Below are 22,717 nucleotides of genomic sequence, written 5' to 3' on the forward strand. Positions count from 1 at the left end.
GCTGCAATGGGTTTCCTCTTTGTTTTATCTGTACAGAAATGTGGTCTGGATGTGTGTCGTCTGTGTGTCAACTAGTTTGTGAAGCATTTGTCCATCATCTCTGCTGCTAATATGAACCTTTTAATCTTCTACTCCACACAAAACATCTTTACACTGAAATAAAGTGCTGTCAAATAAGGGTCAGAGGTCAAATAGGATTGACCCTCACAACATAAAATAAAACACCAGTAGATATGGATCTCATGCAACACTCATGCAACGTTTCACTCAACTAATACAGGCCCAGAATTCATTTGAAAATATAAGATCAGGAACAGCTTTATTTGCATGACTTCCTTTTTAATAAAGGAAACTGTGATGGAGGTTGAAACCTGTTGAGAGAAGCTTCAACCAGATAAATATCAGTTCAGTCGTGTTTCCGATCAGTCGGAGTGTCATCAGACATTTTAAGGATCACTATCGTAGGGTTTTAAGTGAACCGATGAAGAAAATGTTTCTCAAATTATGTTTGTTCTGTTTGTGGAGTCTGGATGGTGAGTTTCAAATTATTTAGTACTATGTAATACATTATTGGTGAAATTAGTCAGAGATGATTAACATTGACTGTTATTCTCAAGTATAAGTTATTGATTTTTAAAGTTTTGATTCAGGTCTAAACAAATTTTTTAGGGATTATAAGGGATATGTTAAATATGAAGCTAAAATACCCAACAGCATTCGTTTTAAGTGTGACTTTACTCTTATCTGTAAATGTGTTTATTTAGTTTCTAGTCTATGTAAAATTATGTTTTAATTAATTATTACACATTTCATTCAGCATTTTTTTTCTGTTTATACTGCTGCAGAATGTTCACTTCAGATTCAAAGAATTCAAGTATTTTAGTGAAGCTTCATCAAACCAAAATCAAGTTATTTAAATCTTTAATCTGTGACAAACTCTCTCTCTGTTCTTCAGGTGTGTTTGGTTATACAACATTTTCAGAAATGTCAGAGATGGAGGGAGATTCGGTCACTCTAAGCATTGATAGTTATGAAATGAAGAATGGAAATCAAATTCGGTGGCGGTTAGGAAAATATTTACTAGCTGAAATAAATGTAAATAATGACAGCATCACTGTATATGATGATGTTGCTGATGGGAGATTCAGAGACAGACTGAAGGTGGACAATCAAACTGGATCTCTGATCATCACAAACATCAGAACTGAACATGGTGGACGTTATGAAGTACATACCAACCGACCAATGAGCATAGTTTTCATTCTCACTATCAACTGTGAGTTAAATATATGTATTTTTTAATCACTCCATATAATATCCACACATCATTTTACTCTATTCTGTTGTTTTATGATATTATTCATTTTAAATTTAAAACTATTTACTTTCTCAAACAATCATTATTTAAAAGTTAATCTGTGACAAACCCTGTTCCTGTTTGTTCTCCATGTGTGTTTGGTGATGCAGATAAGATGAAGTCAGTGTCAGTGTCGGAGGGAGATTCAGTCACTTTAAACCCTGGGCTTACTGAAATAGGCCTACGAGAAAATGACATACTGTGGGAGTCTGAAAAAGAAAGTCTAGCTTTCACTGATGGGAGATTCAGAGACAGACTGAAGCTGGACAATCAAACTGGATCTCTGACCATCACAAACATCACAACTGAACAGGCTGGAATCTATAAACTTCATATAAGAGCAAAATCATTATCATCATCATCATCATCATCATCATCATCAAAAACATTCAATGTTTCTGTGTATGGTGAGTAGAAATCATTTCCCAGACAGCAACAGTGTCGGCCCAGATCCGGCCCACATCTGGTATATGTGGAATCCACGTGTGCCAGATGTGGGCTGGATCTGGGTTGTCCTTTCCTTCATATATTCTCATTATTATTGCTGCTTCCATCAACATCAGTGTTTTTTACAAACTGTTTTGTTAACTGTATGTTTATCTTGTAAAAACTACTAAATGTTTTTTTTCTTGTACCTACTGTATGTGTATTTAAATGTCTGAAACCTAAATAAACATCATGTGGTTGAAAACACTGTGATGTGACGAGTGCAGAGCGCATCCGTCTCTGGCTCAGCACCAGTCATATATCACAACTGTTGAGTGTTTTTTTTTTTTTTTTATAGTGTGAGATGACAGACTGCATAAACACTCACTCAACACATTGAACCGAAAATCTGATTGTTGATTAGATTTGGTTATTTCTGCTGCTGCAGAGCAAACACACACGTGTGCTGTGAGCAAGATATGCTGCTGCTGTATATAGCGTACATGAGTTACCTGAAGCAGATCTATACAGGTGGAGCTGGGGAAGGTGGAGGGTTTCTGAAAGAGCGCCGCACTGCTAATGCAAATGCTGACCAAGTATTTGAAGTTTGAGCAGATACAGCAGGAACCAATCATCTGTGCCCTATAGAGAATCATGTGATTACAAACAGATTGAGTTAAGGACCAATCAGACTGCGCCATCTAGAGTTTCATAACAGAACTTTGTATTTGTTAATATTTCTCCTTATTCTCTCATGTTTCCCAGCTCGTCTGCCTGTTCCTGTCATCATCAGTAACTCTTCACAATGTTCTTCGTCAAATTGTTCATTGTTGTGTTCATCAGTGTTGAATGTGTGTGATGCGACTCTCTCCTGGTACAAGGGAATCAGTGTATTGTCCAGCATCAGTGTGTGTGATCTCAGCATCAGTCTCTCTCTACCTCTGGAGGTGGAATATCAGGATAAAAACACCTACAGCTGTGTGCTGAACAATCCCATCAGCAACCAGACCACACATCTGGACATCAACACACTCTGTCACACATGTGCAGGTACCACAGCACTGATGATCTTAGTTGAAGTCAGTGCTGATATTAGCTTTTATTGACTGATCTGATCTCAGTTTGATGTTTTTATTCCTCAGACTCTGTCCACTGTTGTGGTCCTACTGAAGCTGTGATCCGATTGGTCCTCTCTGCTCTGGTGGGCGTGGCTACTGTCATTGTTCTGGTTTATGAGATCAGATCCAGAAGAGCTGAACAAGATCAAGCACATATTCACACATCAGGTACCTAACTGATGATGTCATTTCTCACAAACTGTTTTTGCATAAATATTTGTTCGATTAATGGCTTTATATGTTCATCTTTTTCAGGAAGTATTGAAATCTAAAGCAGCACGCTGAACATCAGATGTTCTTCAAGTGTATTTCTTGTTTTTCTAGTGTTTTTGTCCTTATAAATGTAGTTTATTACTCAAGCTTGCTCTCCCTTTGCATTTTCAGTGTCTTGGTATTTAAAAAAATAAATAAATTGAAGGGCTTTATTGTTTATATTTCCCTCAGACATGTAAAACAAATGAATAGAGACACACGGATCTCACTTTACTACTACCGCTCTCCATTTGTCATATGTATTTTTCTTGCCTTTATCAATAAAGTTTTCTCACTCTGAGGTTCAAGAGTCTCTCCATGTTTTATTACATTTACAGTAACATTTATTACAGAATTCATTTGAAAATGTCACAGGTCAGTCGTGTTTCAGATCAATCTGAGTGTTTTCTGACATTTTAAGCATCACTATCATGGGGTTTTCAGTGAACCGATGAAGAAAATGTTTCTTAACTATTCTCACTATTCTCATGTGTAAATGATTAAACTGTGATTTTACTGTGAGATCAATTTTGAATTCAGGTCTAAACTCTGATTTTTTATATGGAACAAAAACTTAATAGCCTATATAAATGCTATAAGAGTAATACCACACTAATATTTTATTTAAACAATTTTTATGTATTTATCATATTTTGTCTTTGTACTGCAGCAGAATGTTCTTCACTTTACATTTAAATTATGAAAAGTATTTTAGTGAAGGCTTCATCAAACCTTCACTAAAGGTTTGGTGTTAAAGGGATAGTTCACTTTGAAATTAAAATTTTGGTATGTTTTAGCTTACCTCAAGGGCATCCAAGATGTAGGTGTCTTTTTTTCCGCAGTAGTTTCAATTTTGATATTTTTAGGTCAAACCGTTCTTGTCTGTCAGTCATATAATGCAGGTCGATGGTCACTTGTCTCAAAGAGCATGCACAGAGTCCAAATTAAAACAATTCCCCATCGTTCAAATTAAACAATTCCCCATCGTAAGTACACATTGATGGCCTAAGACACGAAACGAGCGGTTTGTGTGAGAAAACGAACAGTTTTTATATCGTTTTTACCTCTTGAACTCAGCCACGTCCAAGTGATCTGAGAGCGCGGGCGCCTACACTAGATGTCGCCTTGGCTACTGCGAAACCGTAGCCAAGGCGACTTCTATTGTATATATCTATACCCGCCCGCGCTCTCAGATCACTTGGACGTGGCTGAGTTCAAGAGGTAAAAACGATATAAAAACTGTTCGTTTTCTCACACAAACCGCTCGTTTCGTGTCTTAGGCCATCAATGTGTACTTACGATGGGGAATTGTTTAATTTGGACGACGGGGAATTGTTTTAATTTGGACTCTGTGCATGCTGTTTGAGACAAGTGACCATCGACCTGCATTATGACTGACAGACAAGAACGGTTTGACCTAAAAATATCAAAATTGAAACTACTGCGGAAAAAAAGACACCTACATCTTGGATGCCCTTGAGGTAAGCTAAAACATACCAAAATTTTATTTCAAAGTGAACTATCCCTTTAAAGGTGAAATGAAGTTAGCGACGGAGGGAGATTCAGTCACTCTAAACTCTGGTCTTACTGAAATAATGGATGATGTTCAGATTCAGAGCGAGTTTGAAGCTGAAAAGAGTTGAATATAGCTGAAATAAATGTAAAGAGTAGCATATTCACTGAATATGATGATTTTCTTAATGGGAAATTCAAAGAAAGGTTGATTCTGGATCATCAGACTGGATCTCTGAGCATCACAAACACCAGAAACATTTCTGGACAACATTCCACATGTATGAAGAAGGGTTTCATTCTTATTGTCTATAGTGGGTTAAATGTCAGTTGTTGTATATTTTAACCACTACAAAAAATGTTATTATTTATAAAAAAACACACACACATTTTTTTATTTTTTTTTATCATAAAGTGATTTTAAAGTCTTAATCTTTGACAAACCCTTTTTCTTTTTGTTCGGATGATGAAATTAATGATAAAGATCTGATCCTATGGGTGTCTGTATTTTAAATTAACGCTAAAAACAGTGGAAAATTAACGTCTGTGAAATTTAACTCACGTATTGGTAATGTGATTTTCCCTTTATATCTTCCAAAGTGGATTTTTGGAGCTATTTTTATGACAACCAGAAGTGACAGAACGTTTCTTCATACCATGTAGGCCTACATTCAAAATTACTACAAAATATCATGCCATTGAAAAATAAATAAAACAATATTATGCGCTGCTTTATAGCGCGTCTCGGTCTCTTTAGATCTTTCTGGCGCTCACCAAAAATGAACCAAAATACAGAGAATAGCCTTCTTGGCGCGCCTACTTTTGAAAGTCAACATTTATATTATTTAACGTTAAATGCATTATATATGCCAGAGTCACTTTGGAATAAATCACAGCGTGTTTCATAAAACGTGACTTAGCCAATACAGTCCGGAAAATAGGCTATAGCAAATTCAGACCAACTGCTGGTCTACTCAGAGAAAACTCTTCTGTTGTACCGAGCCATTCGTTAGTCTAGTTGTTTCGTGAGCTTAGAATTATAAGGTTCTATCTCCGTTTAGGGTAGTTCTGAGATATTGAGCTTCAAAGTTTTTACATCCCAACTGGCAATGGAGAGATGGAACCTTTTTATTTTATTAATAACTACTAACAAAATATTTTTTTTTACAAAAATAACACCACACAGGCATTAATAAACACCTAATGGGTCCGTGTACTTTTTGATCATTTCATTTCCTGTTTGGAATGGAATAACGAGAAATGAAAACCAGCCCGTTTATTCGTTTTTTAGTTTAGTTTAAAAAACGAAAAAAGAGATTTTGGCTCGATTTTCCATTTTTCATTAGTGGTTTACAAATCGGTTATTTCATTTGCACACGTGGGCGGCGCTGAAACGCCCCTTTCATCTGATTGGTCAAACCGCTCCGCCTTCAGTAAACTACGAGCTTTTCTTTCTTTCTTTCTTTCTGTCAGGCAGAATAAGAGTCAGTATAGACTAGGTCAATTTTCAGATAATGTGACACCCTTGGGCATTTTTTAGTAAAAGTTGGCAAACAGACTTTTCTAAGGGTATTTTTTCTGCTGAATCCATTTTTGCTGTTTGCCAAGCTGTATCTCTTATGTGGAACTCAGTAGAGCGCAAACTTCAAGATGACCTCTAAAATGTCAGGAAATTCTATATTTATAAACTTTACATCATGCACAACATCAATTAACGAGAAAGTTTATTTAGGTGGGAATTAAGATACTTGTATGTGACAATGATAATTGCATTATTTCTCGTAGTCATGAAAATATCTGTTTTTCTCCTTATTTCAAATGGACAAACAGAATATCTAAAATGCGAGAGTCATTTGTTTGGAGTCACATGCATTCTATTGTCTTTGGATCAAAGTGTGTGAAATGAGTTCAGAGTTATCCAAGAGGTTTTTTATTCTACTTTCTACTTTCTATTACTTTCTGCAGTTATTTCCACACATCGTATTTTTCATCAGAATTAATTTTTATATCCAAAGAGCGACATGAACCAACACAAAATATTTCCAGTTGTGGAATTGTACCCATGAAGTTGGTCAGATTATAAGATCACCAATTATGGAAGCTGTGTGTAGTTTGAAGCCTGACCGGTCGATGTCATTGGATACTTGCATTATATGCCAAGAATCCAAGAAAGATAAGCTATACAATGCGACAGAACAGGGACTTTTGACACTAAAAGCAGCTGCACAAAGTAGAGGGAAGCTTCACGATCCTCAACACAGAGAAGCAATTGACAGAGTGCTTCTTGTCCAGAACACAGAACAGCACGTGGTCTGGCACCGCTTGTGCTATGCGTTCGCGGTATCCCCATCCAGAGCGCTGGTCTCTGAATGCGTGGATAATCAACGAATAACCGTTGCTTTGCCAGAAGGGGTCGTGAACACGATCACGCAGTCTAGAGCTCCTTCTACGAGAAGACTCTACGCATCTAAATGGTCAGTGTTCTCCAAATGGTGCGCTACAAAGAGCCTGGATCCACGCACATGTGGGGTTTCGTGGGTGCTCTCCTTCCTTCTAGAGCTGTTGGACAAGGCCAGGTCCCCTTCCACGCTCAAAGTTTGCGTTGCAGCTATTGCAGCATTCGCAGAGTCGACGCACGGCCGCGCGATAGGAAGGAACGAGCTCATCATCCGCTTCCTTAGAGGAGCCAGGAGAATGAACCCCCCGCGACCCCCTTCGGTTCCTATTTGGGATCTTTCTTTGGTCCTAGAGGCCCTGAAAGCATTTCCTTTTGAACCGTTAGAATCCGTGGACCTAAAATACCTTTCGCTCAAGACCGTTTTTCTGATAGCTCTGTCATCAGTAAAACGCGTGGGGGATCTACACACACTATCCGTTAGCCCCGCGTGTCTCGAGTTTGGACCAAATGACTCTAAAGTCATCCTCAAACCGAGACATGGCTATGTCCCCAAAGCGATTGGCACTCCCTTCAGATCATCTCCCTATCGGCTCTGCCAGCATCCGATAGCAAGGGCGGTGAAAACCTCCTATGCCCGTCAGGGCGCTGAGAGTTTACATCACGCGCTCTGCCGCCTTCAGGCGTTCTGAGCAGCTCTTTGTTTCGTTTGGTGGGCGCACCAAGGGTCTCGCCGCCTCGAAACATAGCCTGTCCAGATGGATAGTGGACGCTATCGCAGCAGCTTATGCGTCCAAACACCTGCAGTGCCCTATGGGCATCAGGGCCCATTCCACTAGAGGCATGGCCTCGTCGTGGGCTTGGTCCAGCGGGATTTCTATTCATGACACTCCCCCTCTACATTTGTTAAGTTTTATAACCTGGAAGTTCCCGCCTTGCAGGCTAGACTTTTATCAGTCTAAGTGGTGTGTATGTTCTGCCCAGTTTGTTCGTGTGCAGGCTACTCTCACGTGACTATTAGCTCTTCTGGTTGAGCTGTACTAAGGGCGATATTCTCTATACATAGACCGGCGGAGCCGCTCTGTATTTCCCTATTAAGTGCTTATGTACATGTGCTGGCCTGCGTTGCTGGCCGCCTGTTTCCCACATGTTTTGTGTTCCCCGGGCTTCCCTGGGACTCATGCAGTGGATGCTCGGCGCGTACGCCGTTGACAAGGGGTTCCCGTAGCGTAAGCAACTTACGCAATACGAGAGAACCTCTCCTAAGAGAACGTACTTGGTTACCTAACATAACCTCGGTTAGTCAGACTACTGTTTGGAATTGATCAGCTGCAACTGCGCCTTAAGATGTATGAGTGCACGATGTAAAAAGTCTCGTCTGCGTTGCTCTGCTGCATGCAAGTGCAAGACAAGTGATGCAGAATGTAGCAATTGCTGAACTGAATAAGAGCACTGCTCTGTGTTGTTGTGATCATATTGGAGAATCTTGTTGTACCATTGTGTAAATAACATTACATTTTATATGCCATGCAGTTCATGTTTTAGTTATTATTCAGCTAATGTTATGTCCAACTTTATAAGGTAATTTTAGGCCAAGTTTACTGTGTTTATTTCCTTTATCTGTTCAAAGCTAATGTTAGTTGTATGACACATTACCGTGATATGTTTTGGTAATTTGTTCATTTGTCTCAATTCTTAATATTTACAACCAATCTTTCTGAGAATATCTTTTTCATAAATAAACCAAAATAGAATTTAGTTTGTTTAAATTTAAGTCCTTAAACTTGTTTACATGGACATGTAAATGTTGAAAAGTAATAAACACTCTTAACATAATGTAATAGGATAATGGTTTAAGATATAGGCCTCTTGCTGCCACCAGCATGATGTTGATGTTCTTACATGGACATACTCAAATACACAAAATTACAAGTCAGTGTTTACCAGAAATATTGTAAGACAGAATGACTAACTTGTTCTGACTATTCTGTTTGTTTCCTTTACTCAATAAATGCTATAGCTCAATAAAAACAGTTTATCTTTGAGACAGTGCTGAGAAATTTGCTCATTTTGGCGTATGAGGCAGTCATCTTGGATTTTGCACTCTACTGAGTTTCATGTAAGAGATACAGCTTGGCAAACAGCAAAAATGGATTCAGCATAAAAAATACCCCTAGAATAGTCTGTTTGCCAACTTTTACTCAAAAATGCCTGAGGATTTTTATTTAGGCACATTTTTGTGATTTCAACCTGGTCTAGTACGAGTGTGGCACTGACAAATGCACTTTAATAAAATAATGTCTGAAACCACCACTCACTGTTAACTACGCACAATATTTGAAGCAGAAATATGTTGCTGGTCACGTAATTCGTGCTGCTGCGACTTGCAAGTGTGACTCCATTAATGTGAGCCATGTAGCCTATTATGACAGATTATTTTAGCATATGATGTATTTCCCATTGATAAATACAGTGCAAATAGTTCAAATATCTCCTTGGATAAAAGGGAAGTGGAAATAAAAATCAATAATAGGCTGAACTGTGCCATGATAATATGTCCGTAATATTAGATGTCCGTAGATGACCTACCCATAACTGTTACATTAGAGTTAGGGGATGACACAGTTTGTACAGTATAAAAATCATTATGTCTCAAGTTCCCATTAAACATGAAAACCCAACAACCCAATGGGAATATATCCTTATTGCGTAAAACATCCAGAGGTGGACAGTAAAAAAGTACATTTACTTGAGTACTGTAAGTACACTTTTTGAGTATCTGTAGGCTACTTTACTTTTACTGTACTTGAAACTGATTTTCATTTTCAACGTTGGGTTTGGTCTTCTAAATGCAAATGTTGTCATTGTTTTGGCTTATAGATAACAGCAAGGCTAACATATTCATACTAAAAGCCAAAAAACATTAAATCCCATTACTGGAACTGTGTTCTAGAAATAAATTTGATGTTGATATGAGGGTAGAAAGGCAGGCGTAGATTCAGAGGCATAAGGTAGGCCTACTGTAAGTATTACACACAACAATGCAACAATAATAAAACAATGCATTGACATTTACTTTTGATACTTAAGTACTTTTAAAAACGAGTAGGCTACTTCTGTACTTTTACTTGTAACGGAGTAATATTTGACCAGTATATCTGTACTTTCACTCAAGTAAGGAAGTTGTGTACTTTGTCCACCTCTGAAAACATCTGTTCATAATCTGTGATTACACAATTCCAATGCAAATACCACCGGGAGGCGTCTGGAATAACTCTGCACTGATCAATCCACATTTTTAAGCCAGCTAATTTTACAGTAGGCTCATATTCAGAATGTCCTTCTCGTATAACGCCAACGACCGCACAAATGGGCTTCCTTTGTGAAATATAGCAGACCACTGTTTTAAATAACAGTTTAAAAAAGGTGGTCTGCTATTTTTCTCAAAGGAAGCTCAGTCAGTCAGACAGACAGACAGACAGACAGACAGACAGATAGATAGATAGATAGATAGATAGATAGATAGATAGATAGATAGATAGATAGATAGATAGATAGATAGATAGATAGATAGATAGATAGATAGATAGATAGATAGATAGATAGATAGATAGATAGATAGATAGATAGATAGATGCGCCTTTGTAAGATATGCGCTCGTCTTCACAAAAACTACATGCAGGGTTTTTAAACATCTCGTGTGGAGAAAATATTGTTTGTTCTGGGCAGTATGGCAAAGCCATGGCAAAAAGCAGGATAACTTGTAGGCTATAGCCTACTTGAAAGGAAAACAAATTTGCCAAGTAAAAACAGTGTTTGTGTTATTTTTTCTCTCTAGTAGGCTACATCTTTAAATATAGAGCTCATGACAAATAAAAGTTCCAGATGGACAAACATTAAATGCAAAAACCAGTGTGAATAACAATATCTTAAAATAAACTAGAGAGTGGATACACAGATATGGCCTAGGCTGTTTATGAATGAAATTAATGCATTTATTTGTCATTTAATCTGATGCAAACAGGGAAAGAGTAGAAAACACTTATTATCATGTCGCCCCCTCTAGTGGACAGCATTAAGTAGAACGGCCTTCATTGCTCAGATAACACAAGTCAATGGATTTTTGGGGAAAATAAGTCTGACCAGAAACGATATAAGCGAGTCAGACCAGTCTTAAGGTCTGAGCTGAATTTGGTGAAGCATTAAAGTTCTAGGCGGAGTCAGTTTCTCATAATAATAATAATAATAAATAATAATAATAATATTCAAATATGCTGGCTTTCTTAAGCCAACATAATAAAGAAAATTCAGAGAAACATCGACCAATTCAGTATGTAATAACATTTTATTAGTTTTATAATAAAACTAATAACATTTTAAAGGTATGCCGTGCTCTTCAATTTACATGATTTTAATTAATCCCAAACCTGGTAATTTTGTCAGTATTAATGTACGTTCACTGATTCTAGCTTCTTTCTTTTCTGTCTCTTTCTTTTCATGTGAACTGAGTAGGCTACACATGCTTACATTCATAAATATAAACTTTATTTCTATTCAATTTTCAAAATTATTTATAGCCTACATGTCACACACGCCTACCTGCCTTTTGATATAAATAAAAGACGAGAGTGATAAATGTTACGGACATATTATCATGGTACAGTTCAGCCTATTATTGATTTTTATTTCCACTTCCCTTTTATCCAAAGAGACGGAACTATTTGCACTGTATTTATCAATGGGAAATACATCATATGCTAAAATAATCTGTCATACTGTAGTTCACATTATTGGGGTCGCTTGCAAGTCGCAGCAGCACGAATTACGTGACCAGCAACATATTTCTGCTTCAAATATTGTGCGTAGTTAACAGTGAGTGGTGGTTTCAGACATTATTTTATTAAAGTGCATTTGTCAGTGCCGCACTCGTACTGACTCTTATTCTGCCTGACAGAAAGAAAGAAAAGCTCGTAGCTTACTGAAGGCGGAGCGGTTTGACCAATCAGATGAAAGGGGCGTTTCAGCGCCGCCCATGTGTGCAAATGAAATATTGAACCCATAAACCGATTTGTAAACCACAAACGAAAAATGAAAAATCGAGCCAAAATCTAATTTTTCGTTTTTTAAACTAAACTAAAAAACGAATAAACGAGCTGGTTTTCATTTATCGTTATTCCATTCCAAACAGGAAATGAAATGATCAAAAAGTACACGGACCCTAATGGATCAGATTATGTCAAAAACTCAATTTCGACCAAAGTGGAGATAGAACCTTATAATTCTAAGCTCACGGTTTGATGAGGAAATGAAATATAGCCTATATGCAATACACAATTTTTGTAAGCTCCGTGCAACAGCGGACTATTATTAGGCTACTAGAATATTAGAAATCTAATACTCAAGCTGTTTTCTCATTTTTCTACTCTTAATATTAAATAAAAAAACGACTGAACGAAAGATACACGGATTCTCTTGAACCACCACCGCGTTTGCGGCAGAAAACTACTGCAGTGCAGCCCAAATGCTCTGTTCGACTTATCTGAGATCCTTTGCTCTTCCCTGTGGATGACCTGTGACCTACTTTCTGTAAGATCTGAATTTTTTAACTTGAATTTTAGAAAACTGAATTTGAATTTACGAATTTCTTCATCTTGAAAACTTGAATCTGTATTTTTTTAAACTGAATATTTGCAGTATACGAATTCAGAACAAAAAAACTAGCTGTTTGAAAATACATGTCTATAAAATTCAGCCATAAAAACATTTGTTTGTTAAATTTCAAATGTTCAATATTCGTTAAAAAAAAAATCAAATTCAGAACTATTTAAACTACCACCTAAAATTCAATTTTGTTAGATTACACTTGCAAATAATTCAAATTTACACAATTCAAATTCATATCGTTTTGTCATATTATAAGCTCCATACAAAGAGGACATGGAGACCAACAGACTAGACAGAGCAGGTTAGTTATGATATGAAAAAAATCTCAGCTCTCAGATTCTGTCAATTTTATTACGAAATTCAAACAATAAATACCGTTTTGGCGTTTGTAATTGTGACGTGACAGATCCCTAGCGGCACGTGAACCGATCATCTCTACTAGCTAATAGTAAATTAACACGAATGAACAATGTTGAAAGAAACAGTACAGCTTACCGAAATGTATATTCTTCATACATAATATCGATCGATCAATCAAACAAAGAGGTCAATAAAACAGCTGGAGAATTATGTCACATAACATTTACCTCAGAAAGCCATTTAATGACCATAATATAGGCACGTTAGTTGGCTAGAAAAAGTATTTTGCTAAATATGTGTACTATATTACATATTTATTATATTTGTACTTATATCATTAAATAAAGTTGTTATTATAATAAAAAACGCATTATATTTAATCTGAGTTATTTTTTACCTTAAATAATACTACCAGCTGATAGGGCTGTCTGTATGTAGCCTATGTATTTTTTTTTTTCTTGAGAAAAATTAACGCCTATCTTGTGTACCTAATATTTATTCAAATTAGTCAATATTAAATCAAATCACAAGAATTTAATTGAAATCGTGAAATTTGTAAAAAAAAAAAAAAAAAAACCTATAGCTTACCAGAAATTGTACCATATAAACATTGTAACATGTTGTCACTAAACCTAATACAATTCAGTTTAGTTACTAAAATGTTTTGACAATCACAATACACTTATTGTGATGCAAGTTTTTTTTGATGCAACTTTCCCACCATCTTTTCCGACATGAAGAACACACTTTACGGGTGTTAATCGACCAAGCTTGATCGCCGCTATCAGATGAAGATGCGCTGCTTACGTCCTCCTCCATGTTTACATGTGCGTAGTGATATTGGCTTGATTTCGGCTGTGACCTACTTACATTTTCGATGCTGATTGGTTGAAAATCTAGCTCAACAGTTTTACATGTCTCAATACGCAGTCAATATAGTGCGCCAATAAATTACAATTTCTCATTAACTGCAGGATAATGCGTGGAGAACTTTTTGCTTGGATACCTTTTATTAACGTTGAACATATTGAGCAAAAGAAAAATTAGTGCCCCGTTTGTCGGAACGAAACTGAACGATACAGCTCACGTACAGCGGCCTATAGGAGTAGTTCGCAAAAGTAGTTTTTTCAAAAAACCTCAATTTACTCAAAAAACCTCAATTTACTCAAAATTGGCGCCTGAAGGGCGAGCACATCCGAGGCATGCATCTGGTCCGCCTCGAGCCAAGGAGCCAAGCGATATAAGACACTTGAGCCTACGCCTCACGGTTGATGAGTTATGAGCAGTTTCGTACTTTTGAGCGCTGTAGCGCCCCCGTCAGGCCGATCGGGGCGGGCCTTGGTGATGCTGTAGGCGGTGTGAGTACTATCAGCCCCCAAAGTTTCAAGTCTCTACGACTTACGGTTTGGTCTGCCCGATCAGTTTTATGTCTGAACAGTGTTGCCAGTAAGTTACTGTAAAAAACCCTTGAAAAGTCTAACAGTGTAGAACTGATTTCAGACTTTGTAAACCAACAAGAGCCGTAATTTATTCCTGAACCTTTCGCAGGAGTGTTTGGAGATTCAGTGTCAGTGATGGAGGGAGATTCTGTCACTCTAAACACTGATGTTACTAAAATACGTAAAGATGAAGACATACTGTGGAAATATGGAGTTGAAAACTCACTGATAGCTCAAATCAAGAGAGAGAAACATATCTTCCCTGATGAGAGATTCAGAGACAGACTGAAGCTGGACGATCAAACTGGATCTCTGACTATCACAAACACCACAACTGAACATGCTGGAGTTTATCAACTACTGATAAGTGGAGCGAAACGATCAACAAAAGCATTTAATGTTTCCGTCTATGGTGAGTAAAAAGATCATTTGCTCTGACCTTCAAATTTTCTTGTTTTAATAAAGGAATATATCGGGTTAAATACTCAGTTAAGCTCAATCAACAGCATTTACGGTATAATGTTGATTATATAAAAAAATTACTCATCCCTTGTTTTGTTTTTGCCACAATTAAAACTTGTGCATTATTTGTGCTGTAAAACAGTTAAAACTAGATGTACCGCATCGCGGTACAAAATATGACCGCCGCTCAGGCCACGGTTCAGGTAGTTATTTAGGAAAAACTGCATTGCGTGTAATTTGGCTGTATTGCGTGTTTATGTATATACCTAAAAAAAGTAATAGTATGTGTGTGTGTGTGTGTGTGTGTGTGTGTGTGTGTGTGTGTGTGTTTGTGTGTGTGTGTGTGTGTGTGTGTGTGTGTGTGTGTTTGTGTATGTGTGTGTCTGTGTGTGTGTGTGTGTGTGTGTGTGTGTGTGTGTGTGTGTGTGTGTGTGTGTGTGTGTGTGTGTCTGTGCGTGTATGTATGTTTGCGTACATGTGTGCGCGTGTGTGTTTGTGTGTGTGTGTCTGTGCATGTGGATTTGTATGTGTGTGTATGGGTGTGTGTCTGTGCGTGTGGATGTCAGTGTGTGTGCATGCTTGCGTTTGTTTGTATTCCTGCATGTGTGTGTGTGACAGTATCATCCTAAACCAGCAACCCTTCGCTCAACAGCACCATCTACAGGCCGATGAGTGTACAGTCACTAAATGTGCACATAAATGAATTTATTTTATACCCCCCCATGGATGAAATTCTACAAAACTTAGCAGAGGATACCCCCAGAGGTTGTCAAGTTAATCATACACATGAAATATGGTGCAGTTCTGAACATCTCCACTGAAGATAGGGGCGATTAAAGCAGAATAATATTGCATTTTCATTTTTTTATGGGAGGGGCGCAAATCAAATCACAAATGAGTGATTATGGGCTAGGTTGATGTGGGCCCTTAAGAGCAACATACCATAAAAATTTCTTCATCCTCGGTGCCAACTTTCGGTGTCCCTGGTATCGTTGACGAAAAATTTACGGGGGCCCCAGCGCAGGGGGGGGAAGTGGCCCCCGGGGACCAAACGAAATTTTTCCGTAAAAGTCTAGTAGACCAACATACCACAAAAATGTCTTCATCCTCGGTGCCACGGTTCAGGTAGTTATTTAGGAAAAACTGCATTTTTTTGGGTTTGGGGGGGCCCAGCGCGGGGGGGGAGTGGCCCCCGGGGACCAAACGAAATTTTTCCGTAGAAGTGTAGTGGGGCTACATGCCCACCAAATTTCATGTTCCCCGGTGCTTCGGTGTCCCTGGTATCGTTGACGAAAAATTTACGGGGGCCCCAGCGCGGGGGGGGAAGTGGCCCCCGGGGACCAAACGAAATTTTTCCGTAAAAGTCTAGTAGACCAACATACCATAAAAATTTCTTCATCCTCGGTGCCACGGTTCAGGTAGTTATTTAGGAAAAACTGCATTTTTTTGGTTTTGGGGGGGCCCAGCGCGGGGGGGGAGTGGCCCCCGGGGACCAAACTAAATTTTTCCGTAGAAGTCTAGTGGGGCTACATGCCCACCAAATTTCATGTTCCCCGGTGCTTCGGTGTCCCTGGTATCGTTGACGAAAAATTTACGGGGGCCCCAGCGCGGGGGGGGGGGAGTGGCCCCCGGGGACCAAACGAAATTTTTCCGTAAAAGTCTAGTAGACGAACATACCATAAAAATTTCTTCATCCTCGGTGCCACGGTTCAGGTAGTTATTTAGGAAAAACTGCATTTTTTTGGGTTAAGGGGGGCCCAGCGCGGGGGGGGGAGTGGCCCCCGGGGACCAAACAAAATTTTTCCGTAGAAGTCTAGTGGGGCTACATGCCCACCAAATTTCATGTTCCCCGGTGTTTCGGTGTCCCTGGTATCGTTGACGAAAAATTTGCGGGGGCCCCAGCGTGGGGGGGGGGAAGTGGCCTCCGGGGACCAAACTAAATTTTTCCGTAAAAGTCTAGTAGACCAACATACCATAAAAATGTCTTCATCCTCGGTGCCACGGTTCAGGTAGTTATTTAGGAAAAACTGCATTTTTGGGGGTTTGGGGGGGCCCAGCGCGGGGGGGGAGTGGCCCCCGGGGACCAAACGAAATTTTTCCGTAGAAGTCTAGTGGGGCTACATGCCCACCAAATTTCATGTTCCCCGGTGTTTTGGTGTCCCTGGTATCGTTGACGAAAAATTTACAGGGGCCCCAGCGCGGGGGGGGAAGTGGCCTCCGGGGACCAAACGAAATTGAAAGTCTAGTGGGGCTACATGCCCACCACATTTCATGTTCCCCGGTGTTTCGGTGTCCCTGGTATGGTTGACGAAAAATTTACGGGGGCCCCAGCGCGGGGGGGGGAAGTGGCCCCCGGGGACCAAATGAAATTTTTCCGTAAAAGTCTAGTAGACCAACATACCACAAAAATGTCTTCATCCTCTGTGCCACGGTTCAGGTAGTTATTTAGGAAAAACTGCATTTTTTGGGGTTTGGGGGGGCCCAGCGCGAGGGGGGAGTGGCCCCCGGGGACCAAACGAAATTTTTCCTTAGAAGTCTAGTGGGGCTACATGCCCACCAAATTTCATGTTCCCCGGTGTTTCGGTGTCCCTGGTATCGTTGACGAAAAATTTAAGGGGGCCCCAGCGCGGGGGGGGAAGTGGCCCCCGGGGACCAAACGAAATTTTTCCGTAAAAATCTAGTAGACCAACATACCATAAAAATGTCTTCATCCTCGGTGCCACGGTTCAGGTAGTTATTTAGGAAAAACTGCATTTTTTTGGGTTTGGGGGGGCCCAGCGCAGGGGGGGAGTGGCCCCCGGGGACCAAATGAAATTTTTCCGTAAAAGTCTAGTAGACCAACATACCATAAAAATTTCTTCATCCTCGGTGCCACGGTTCAGGTAGTTATTTAGGAAAAACTGCATTTTTTTGGGTTTGGGGGGGCCCAGCGCGGGGGGGGAGTGGCCCCCGGGGACCAAACGAAATTTTTCCTTAGAAGTCTAGTGGGGCTACATGCCCACCAAATTTCATGTTCCCCGGTGTTTCGGTGTCCCTGGTATCGTTGACGAAAAATTTAAGGGGGCCCCAGCGCGGGGGGGGAAGTGGCCCCCGGGGACCAAACGAAATTTTTCCGTAAAAGTCTAGTAGACCAACATACCATAAAAATTTCTTCATCCTCGGTGCCACGGTTCAGGTAGTTATTTAGGAAAAACTGCATTTTTTTGGTTTTGGGGGGGCCCAGCGCGGGGGGGGAGTGGCCCCCGGGGACCAAACTAAATTTTTCCGTAGAAGTCTAGTGGGGCTACATGCCCACCAAATTTCATGTTCCCCGGTGCTTCGGTGTCCCTGGTATCGTTGACGAAAAATTTACGGGGGCCCCAGCGCGGGGGGGGGGGAGTGGCCCCCGGGGACCAAACGAAATTTTTCCGTAAAAGTCTAGTAGACGAACATACCATAAAATTTTCTTCATCCTCGGTGCCACGGTTCAGGTAGTTATTTAGGAAAAACTGCATTTTTTTGGGTTAAGGGGGGCCCAGCGCGGGGGGGGGAGTGGCCCCCGGGGACCAAACAAAATTTTTCCGTAGAAGTCTAGTGGGGCTACATGCCCACCAAATTTCATGTTCCCCGGTGTTTCGGTGTCCCTGGTATCGTTGACGAAAAATTTGCGGGGGCCCCAGCGTGGGGGGGGGAAGTGGCCTCCGGGGACCAAACGAAATTTTTCCGTAAAAGTCTAGTAGACCAACATACCATAAAAATGTCTTCATCCTCGGTGCCACGGTTCAGGTAGTTATTTAGGAAAAACTGCATTTTTTGGGGTTTGGGGGGGCCCAGCGCGGGGGGGGAGTGGCCCCCGGGGACCAAACGAAATTTTTCCGTAGAAGTCTAGTGGGGCTACATGCCCACCAAATTTCATGTTCCCCGGTGCTTCGGTGTCCCTGGTATCGTTGACGAAAAATTCAGTAAGGTGACAAAAAAAAAAAAAAAAAAAAACTTTGACAATCCCTATATGACCGCTTTCGCTAGCTACGCTAGCGGCGGTCATAATTATTATTTTACTGTCATAATAGGGTGTGAAAAGCTTCAAAATTGTAACATTATATACTATAGAAAAAGAGATATTTCACACTAAAATCATGTTAACACTCATATTATTTATGTTTTTAGCTGACTGAGTATTTTAATGTTTACATTACGGCTTCATTCACTTCCAATGCAAGTGGTAATATTTGTTTCTGGTAATCATTATAACTGATGCTAAATACTAAATTGAGCTTAACTTGTACTGAACCTTAATTTCTTTAACTATTTACATACTGAGGTGATTTATCATTTTATAGTTAGAGATAACCGAAACACTCCACTCCGAATATAAGATTGTTGTGTAGATTTACCCCTTTTTCTAATGAATTCTCTTATGTTTTTTTCAGCTCGTCTGCCCACTCCTAACATTACCCGAGAATATTCTCAAAATCTTTCTTCATCAAACCAGAATTGTTCATTGGTGTGTTCATCAGTGTTGAATGTGTGTGATGCGACTCTCTCCTGGTACAAAGGAATCAGTGTATTGTCCAGCATCAGTGTGTGTGATCTCAGCATCAGTCTCTCTCTACCTCTGGAGGTGGAATATCAGGATAAAAACACCTACAGCTGTGTGCTGAACAATCCCATCAGCAACCAGACCACACATCTGGACATCAACACACTCTGTCACACACATTCAGGTACGATGATGGTGAATATTAGTGATTATTTACTGAACTGATCATTTTGACACAAAAATTTGACAGATTTTGTCCATTATAGATCAGGACCTGCCCTGGTTTTATATAGTCCTGATTTCTGCTGCTGGATCTCTGATGATTGTTGTTTTAGTCGTGATCTTCTGCATCTGTAAGAAATGTAGAAAAACAGGTGAGGAATTCAGTTATTACCTACAAATATTAACCACAATTAATGCTTTTGAAACATATATATGAACACACACACATACAGCATATAGTACCGGTCAAAACATTACTATTTTTAATGTTTTTGGAAGAAGTCTCATATGCTCATTCAGCCTGCATTTATTTGATAAACATACAGAAACAAATAATAATATTGTGAAATATTACAATTTAAAATAAGGATTTTCTATTTTAATATACTTTAAAATATAATTTATTTCTGTTATGCAAAGCTGAATTTTCAGCATCATTACTCCAGTCTTCAGTGTCGCATGATCCTTCAGAAATCATAATGATTTATTATTATCAATGTTGGAAACAGTCGTGCTGCTTCATATTTTTTTTATAACCTGTGATGTTTTTAGGATTCTTTGGTTAATAAAAAAAAAAAAAAAAAGAACAGCATTTTATTCAAAATATAATTTTTTTTTACGATATAAACTACTGTTCAAAAGTTAGGATTCTTTGGTTAATAAAAAAAAAAAAAAAAGAACAGCATTTTATTCAAAATATAATTTTTTTTTACGATATAAACTACTGTTCAAAAGTCAGTCATTTTTTTTCTTTCTTTGATGAAATGAAAACTTTTATTCAGAAAGGATGAATTGCTATAAATATTTATATTGTTCGAAAAGATGTTTCTATTTTGAATAAATGCTTTTCTTTTTAAGTTTCTATTCCTCAATGAATCCTGCAAAAGTATCACAGGTTCCATAGAAATATTAAGCAGCACAACTGTTTCCAACAGTGATAATAACTGAGTATCAAATCGGCATATTTGAATGATTTCTGGAACACTCAAAAAAGTATTTTAATTTCAGTCTAATTAATTAAAATGAGCAAAAGTAACATGATTTTTTACATTTTTGTTACAACTTTATTTAATTGTGTTACATCAACCTAATATATTTCAAACTGCAATAAAAAAAAAATAAAAAAATTACGTTTCCAAACTTTTGACCGGTACCACACACACACACACACACACACACACACACACACACACACACACACACACACACATATTAAACAAGCTTTGACGTTTTAACAAGCCTGTGATTATTGCTAATGCAGTCCAGACACGGGAGGAAGACGGAACTGATTCAGCTTTGTGTAAACCAACAACACGACAAAAGGTAAGATCATTATGGGCTGTTGCAGTCAGCCTGATTGAAGTTTACTGATTGAAGTTTGCAGATGATCAGTGAACAGACGTGTCAGGAGATCAAAGCAAAGTTTTTATGCTATCTGTATGCATGTACTTTTTGCACCTTTGTCTAACTGTTAACGGGCAGTTTTCCATTGTGCAGTGCTATTCTCATTTAAAATCAATAGCACAAAACTAAAAAATGGTAACACTTTAGTTTAGGGTCCAATTCTCACTGATAACTAGTTGCTTATTAGCATTACTAGGATATTAGCCTTGGATATTCTACATGAATAATCCTTAATCCTACCCAATACCTACATTTAACAACTACCTTACTAACTATTAATAGGAAGTAATTAGGAGTTTACTTAGGACTCTCCCAAAAAAATAAAATAATAATTAACACATAAAATGCATTTAAAATGTTTTTTTTTTCTAAAACTGTAATAGATTACGCTTTATTTTACAGTGTACTTATTACATGTTACATGTACTTACCATAATAAGTAAATTCCTATAATTACATGCAACTAACCCTCAACCAAATCCTAATGTCAAGTCAAGTCAAGTCAAGTTTATTTGTATAGCGCTTTTCACAATACAGATTGCATCAAAGCAGCTTCACAGTATTAAATTAAAATAATACAACAAAGTTTGTTTCAAGAGGAATTTATTGATTGATTAAATTAAATTAAATATCCCCAAAATATCCCCAACTGAGCAAGCCAAAGGCAACAGTGGCAAGGAACCAAAAAACTCCATCAAGTGACCTAATGGTGTCCTAAAACTCCATCAGGTGCCTTAATGGAGAAAAAAAACCTTGGGAGAACCCAGGCTCAGTCGGGGGCCAGTTCTCCTCTGGCATTGGATAGAGGCCGGATTGTAGTTTGAACTGTAGGATTATATGAATGCCTGGCTGAAGAGATGCGACTTTAATCTAGTTTTAAACAGGGAGAGTGAGTCTGAGCAACGAACAGTATCAGGAAGACTATTCCAGAGTTTTGGAGCCAAATGTGAAAATGCTCTCCCTCCTTTGGTGGTTCTGGATATCCTAGGTATGACCAAAAGCCTTGAATTTAGTGATCTTAAAGAGCGCGATGGATTATAGGGCGATAGAAGATCCGTTAAATAGACTGGAGCTAAGCCGTTTAGGGCTTTATAAGTCAGTAGCAATACCTTGTAATTAATTCGGAACTTTATAGGTAACCAATGCAGTGATGATAAAATCGGTGTTATATGATCATATTTTCTTGATCTCGTAAGAACTCTAGCGGCGGCATTTTGGACTAACTGTAGCTTGTTTATTGAGGATGCAGGACAACCAGCTAATAAAGCATTACAGTAATCCAGTCTCGAGGTCATGAATGCATGAACTAACTTTTCTGCATCAGAAACTGATAGCATATTACGTAGCTTAGCAATGTTTCTATGGTGGAAAAAGGCTGTTTTTGTAACATATGAAATATGATTTTCAAAAGACAGGTTGCAATCGAGTATAACACCCAGGTCTTTTACTGTAGAGGATTGTCATGGTAAACAAAACCGGAAGCAATTGCAGATACTCAAAGCGTTTATTAGGCTCACAAAGAAACACAAACAGTTCAGGAAGGTGGCGACTCAGGCTCGTGCAGGGACTTGATGGTCTGTGGTGCGC

The 22,717-nt window shown here is 38.8% G+C and overlaps 2 protein-coding genes across 3 annotated transcripts in view; both read left to right on the forward strand.

Moving 5' to 3' along the window:
* LOC309476166 (SLAM family member 5-like) overlaps positions 1–22,717 on the forward strand; it is a 222,374-nt gene that overhangs the window by 142,755 nt on the left and 56,902 nt on the right. The window contains exons 3-5 of one of the 2 annotated variants that reach the window (XM_082139401.1): positions 19,395–19,688; positions 19,771–19,878; positions 20,988–21,049. In XM_082139401.1, the coding sequence (XP_081995527.1) occupies positions 19,395–19,688; positions 19,771–19,878; positions 20,988–21,049 (464 nt within the window). Of the gene's footprint in view, positions 1–14,637; positions 14,936–19,394; positions 19,689–19,770; positions 19,879–20,987; positions 21,050–22,717 lie in introns of those variants that run through there. The other variant, XM_082139402.1, reaches the window with a different exon arrangement.
* On the forward strand, positions 324–3,454 carry LOC309476093 (uncharacterized protein). Its single transcript, XM_082139266.1, has 6 exons — positions 324–533; positions 956–1,276; positions 1,468–1,764; positions 2,549–2,833; positions 2,926–3,069; positions 3,157–3,454. Exons 1-6 carry the CDS (start codon positions 482–484, stop codon positions 3,171–3,173), a joined length of 1,116 nt encoding a protein of 371 aa, XP_081995392.1. The 5' UTR covers positions 324–481; the 3' UTR covers positions 3,174–3,454.

This window comes from Leuciscus leuciscus (assembly GCF_965113295.1).
Source record: "Leuciscus leuciscus genome assembly, chromosome: 15".
Classification (NCBI taxonomy): Eukaryota; Metazoa; Chordata; class Actinopteri; order Cypriniformes; family Leuciscidae; genus Leuciscus; species Leuciscus leuciscus.

Coding starts and splice junctions, on each gene's coding strand:
- LOC309476093 (XM_082139266.1), top strand. CDS start 482: ATGAAGAAAATGTTTCTCAAATTATGTTTGTTCTGTTTGTGGAGTCTG. Junction 1,277..1,467: donor TTTCATTCTCACTATCAACT/GTGAGTTAAATA, acceptor TTGGTGATGCAG/ATAAGATGAAGTCAGTGTCA. Junction 2,834..2,925: donor ACTCTGTCACACATGTGCAG/GTACCACAGCAC, acceptor TTTATTCCTCAG/ACTCTGTCCACTGTTGTGGT.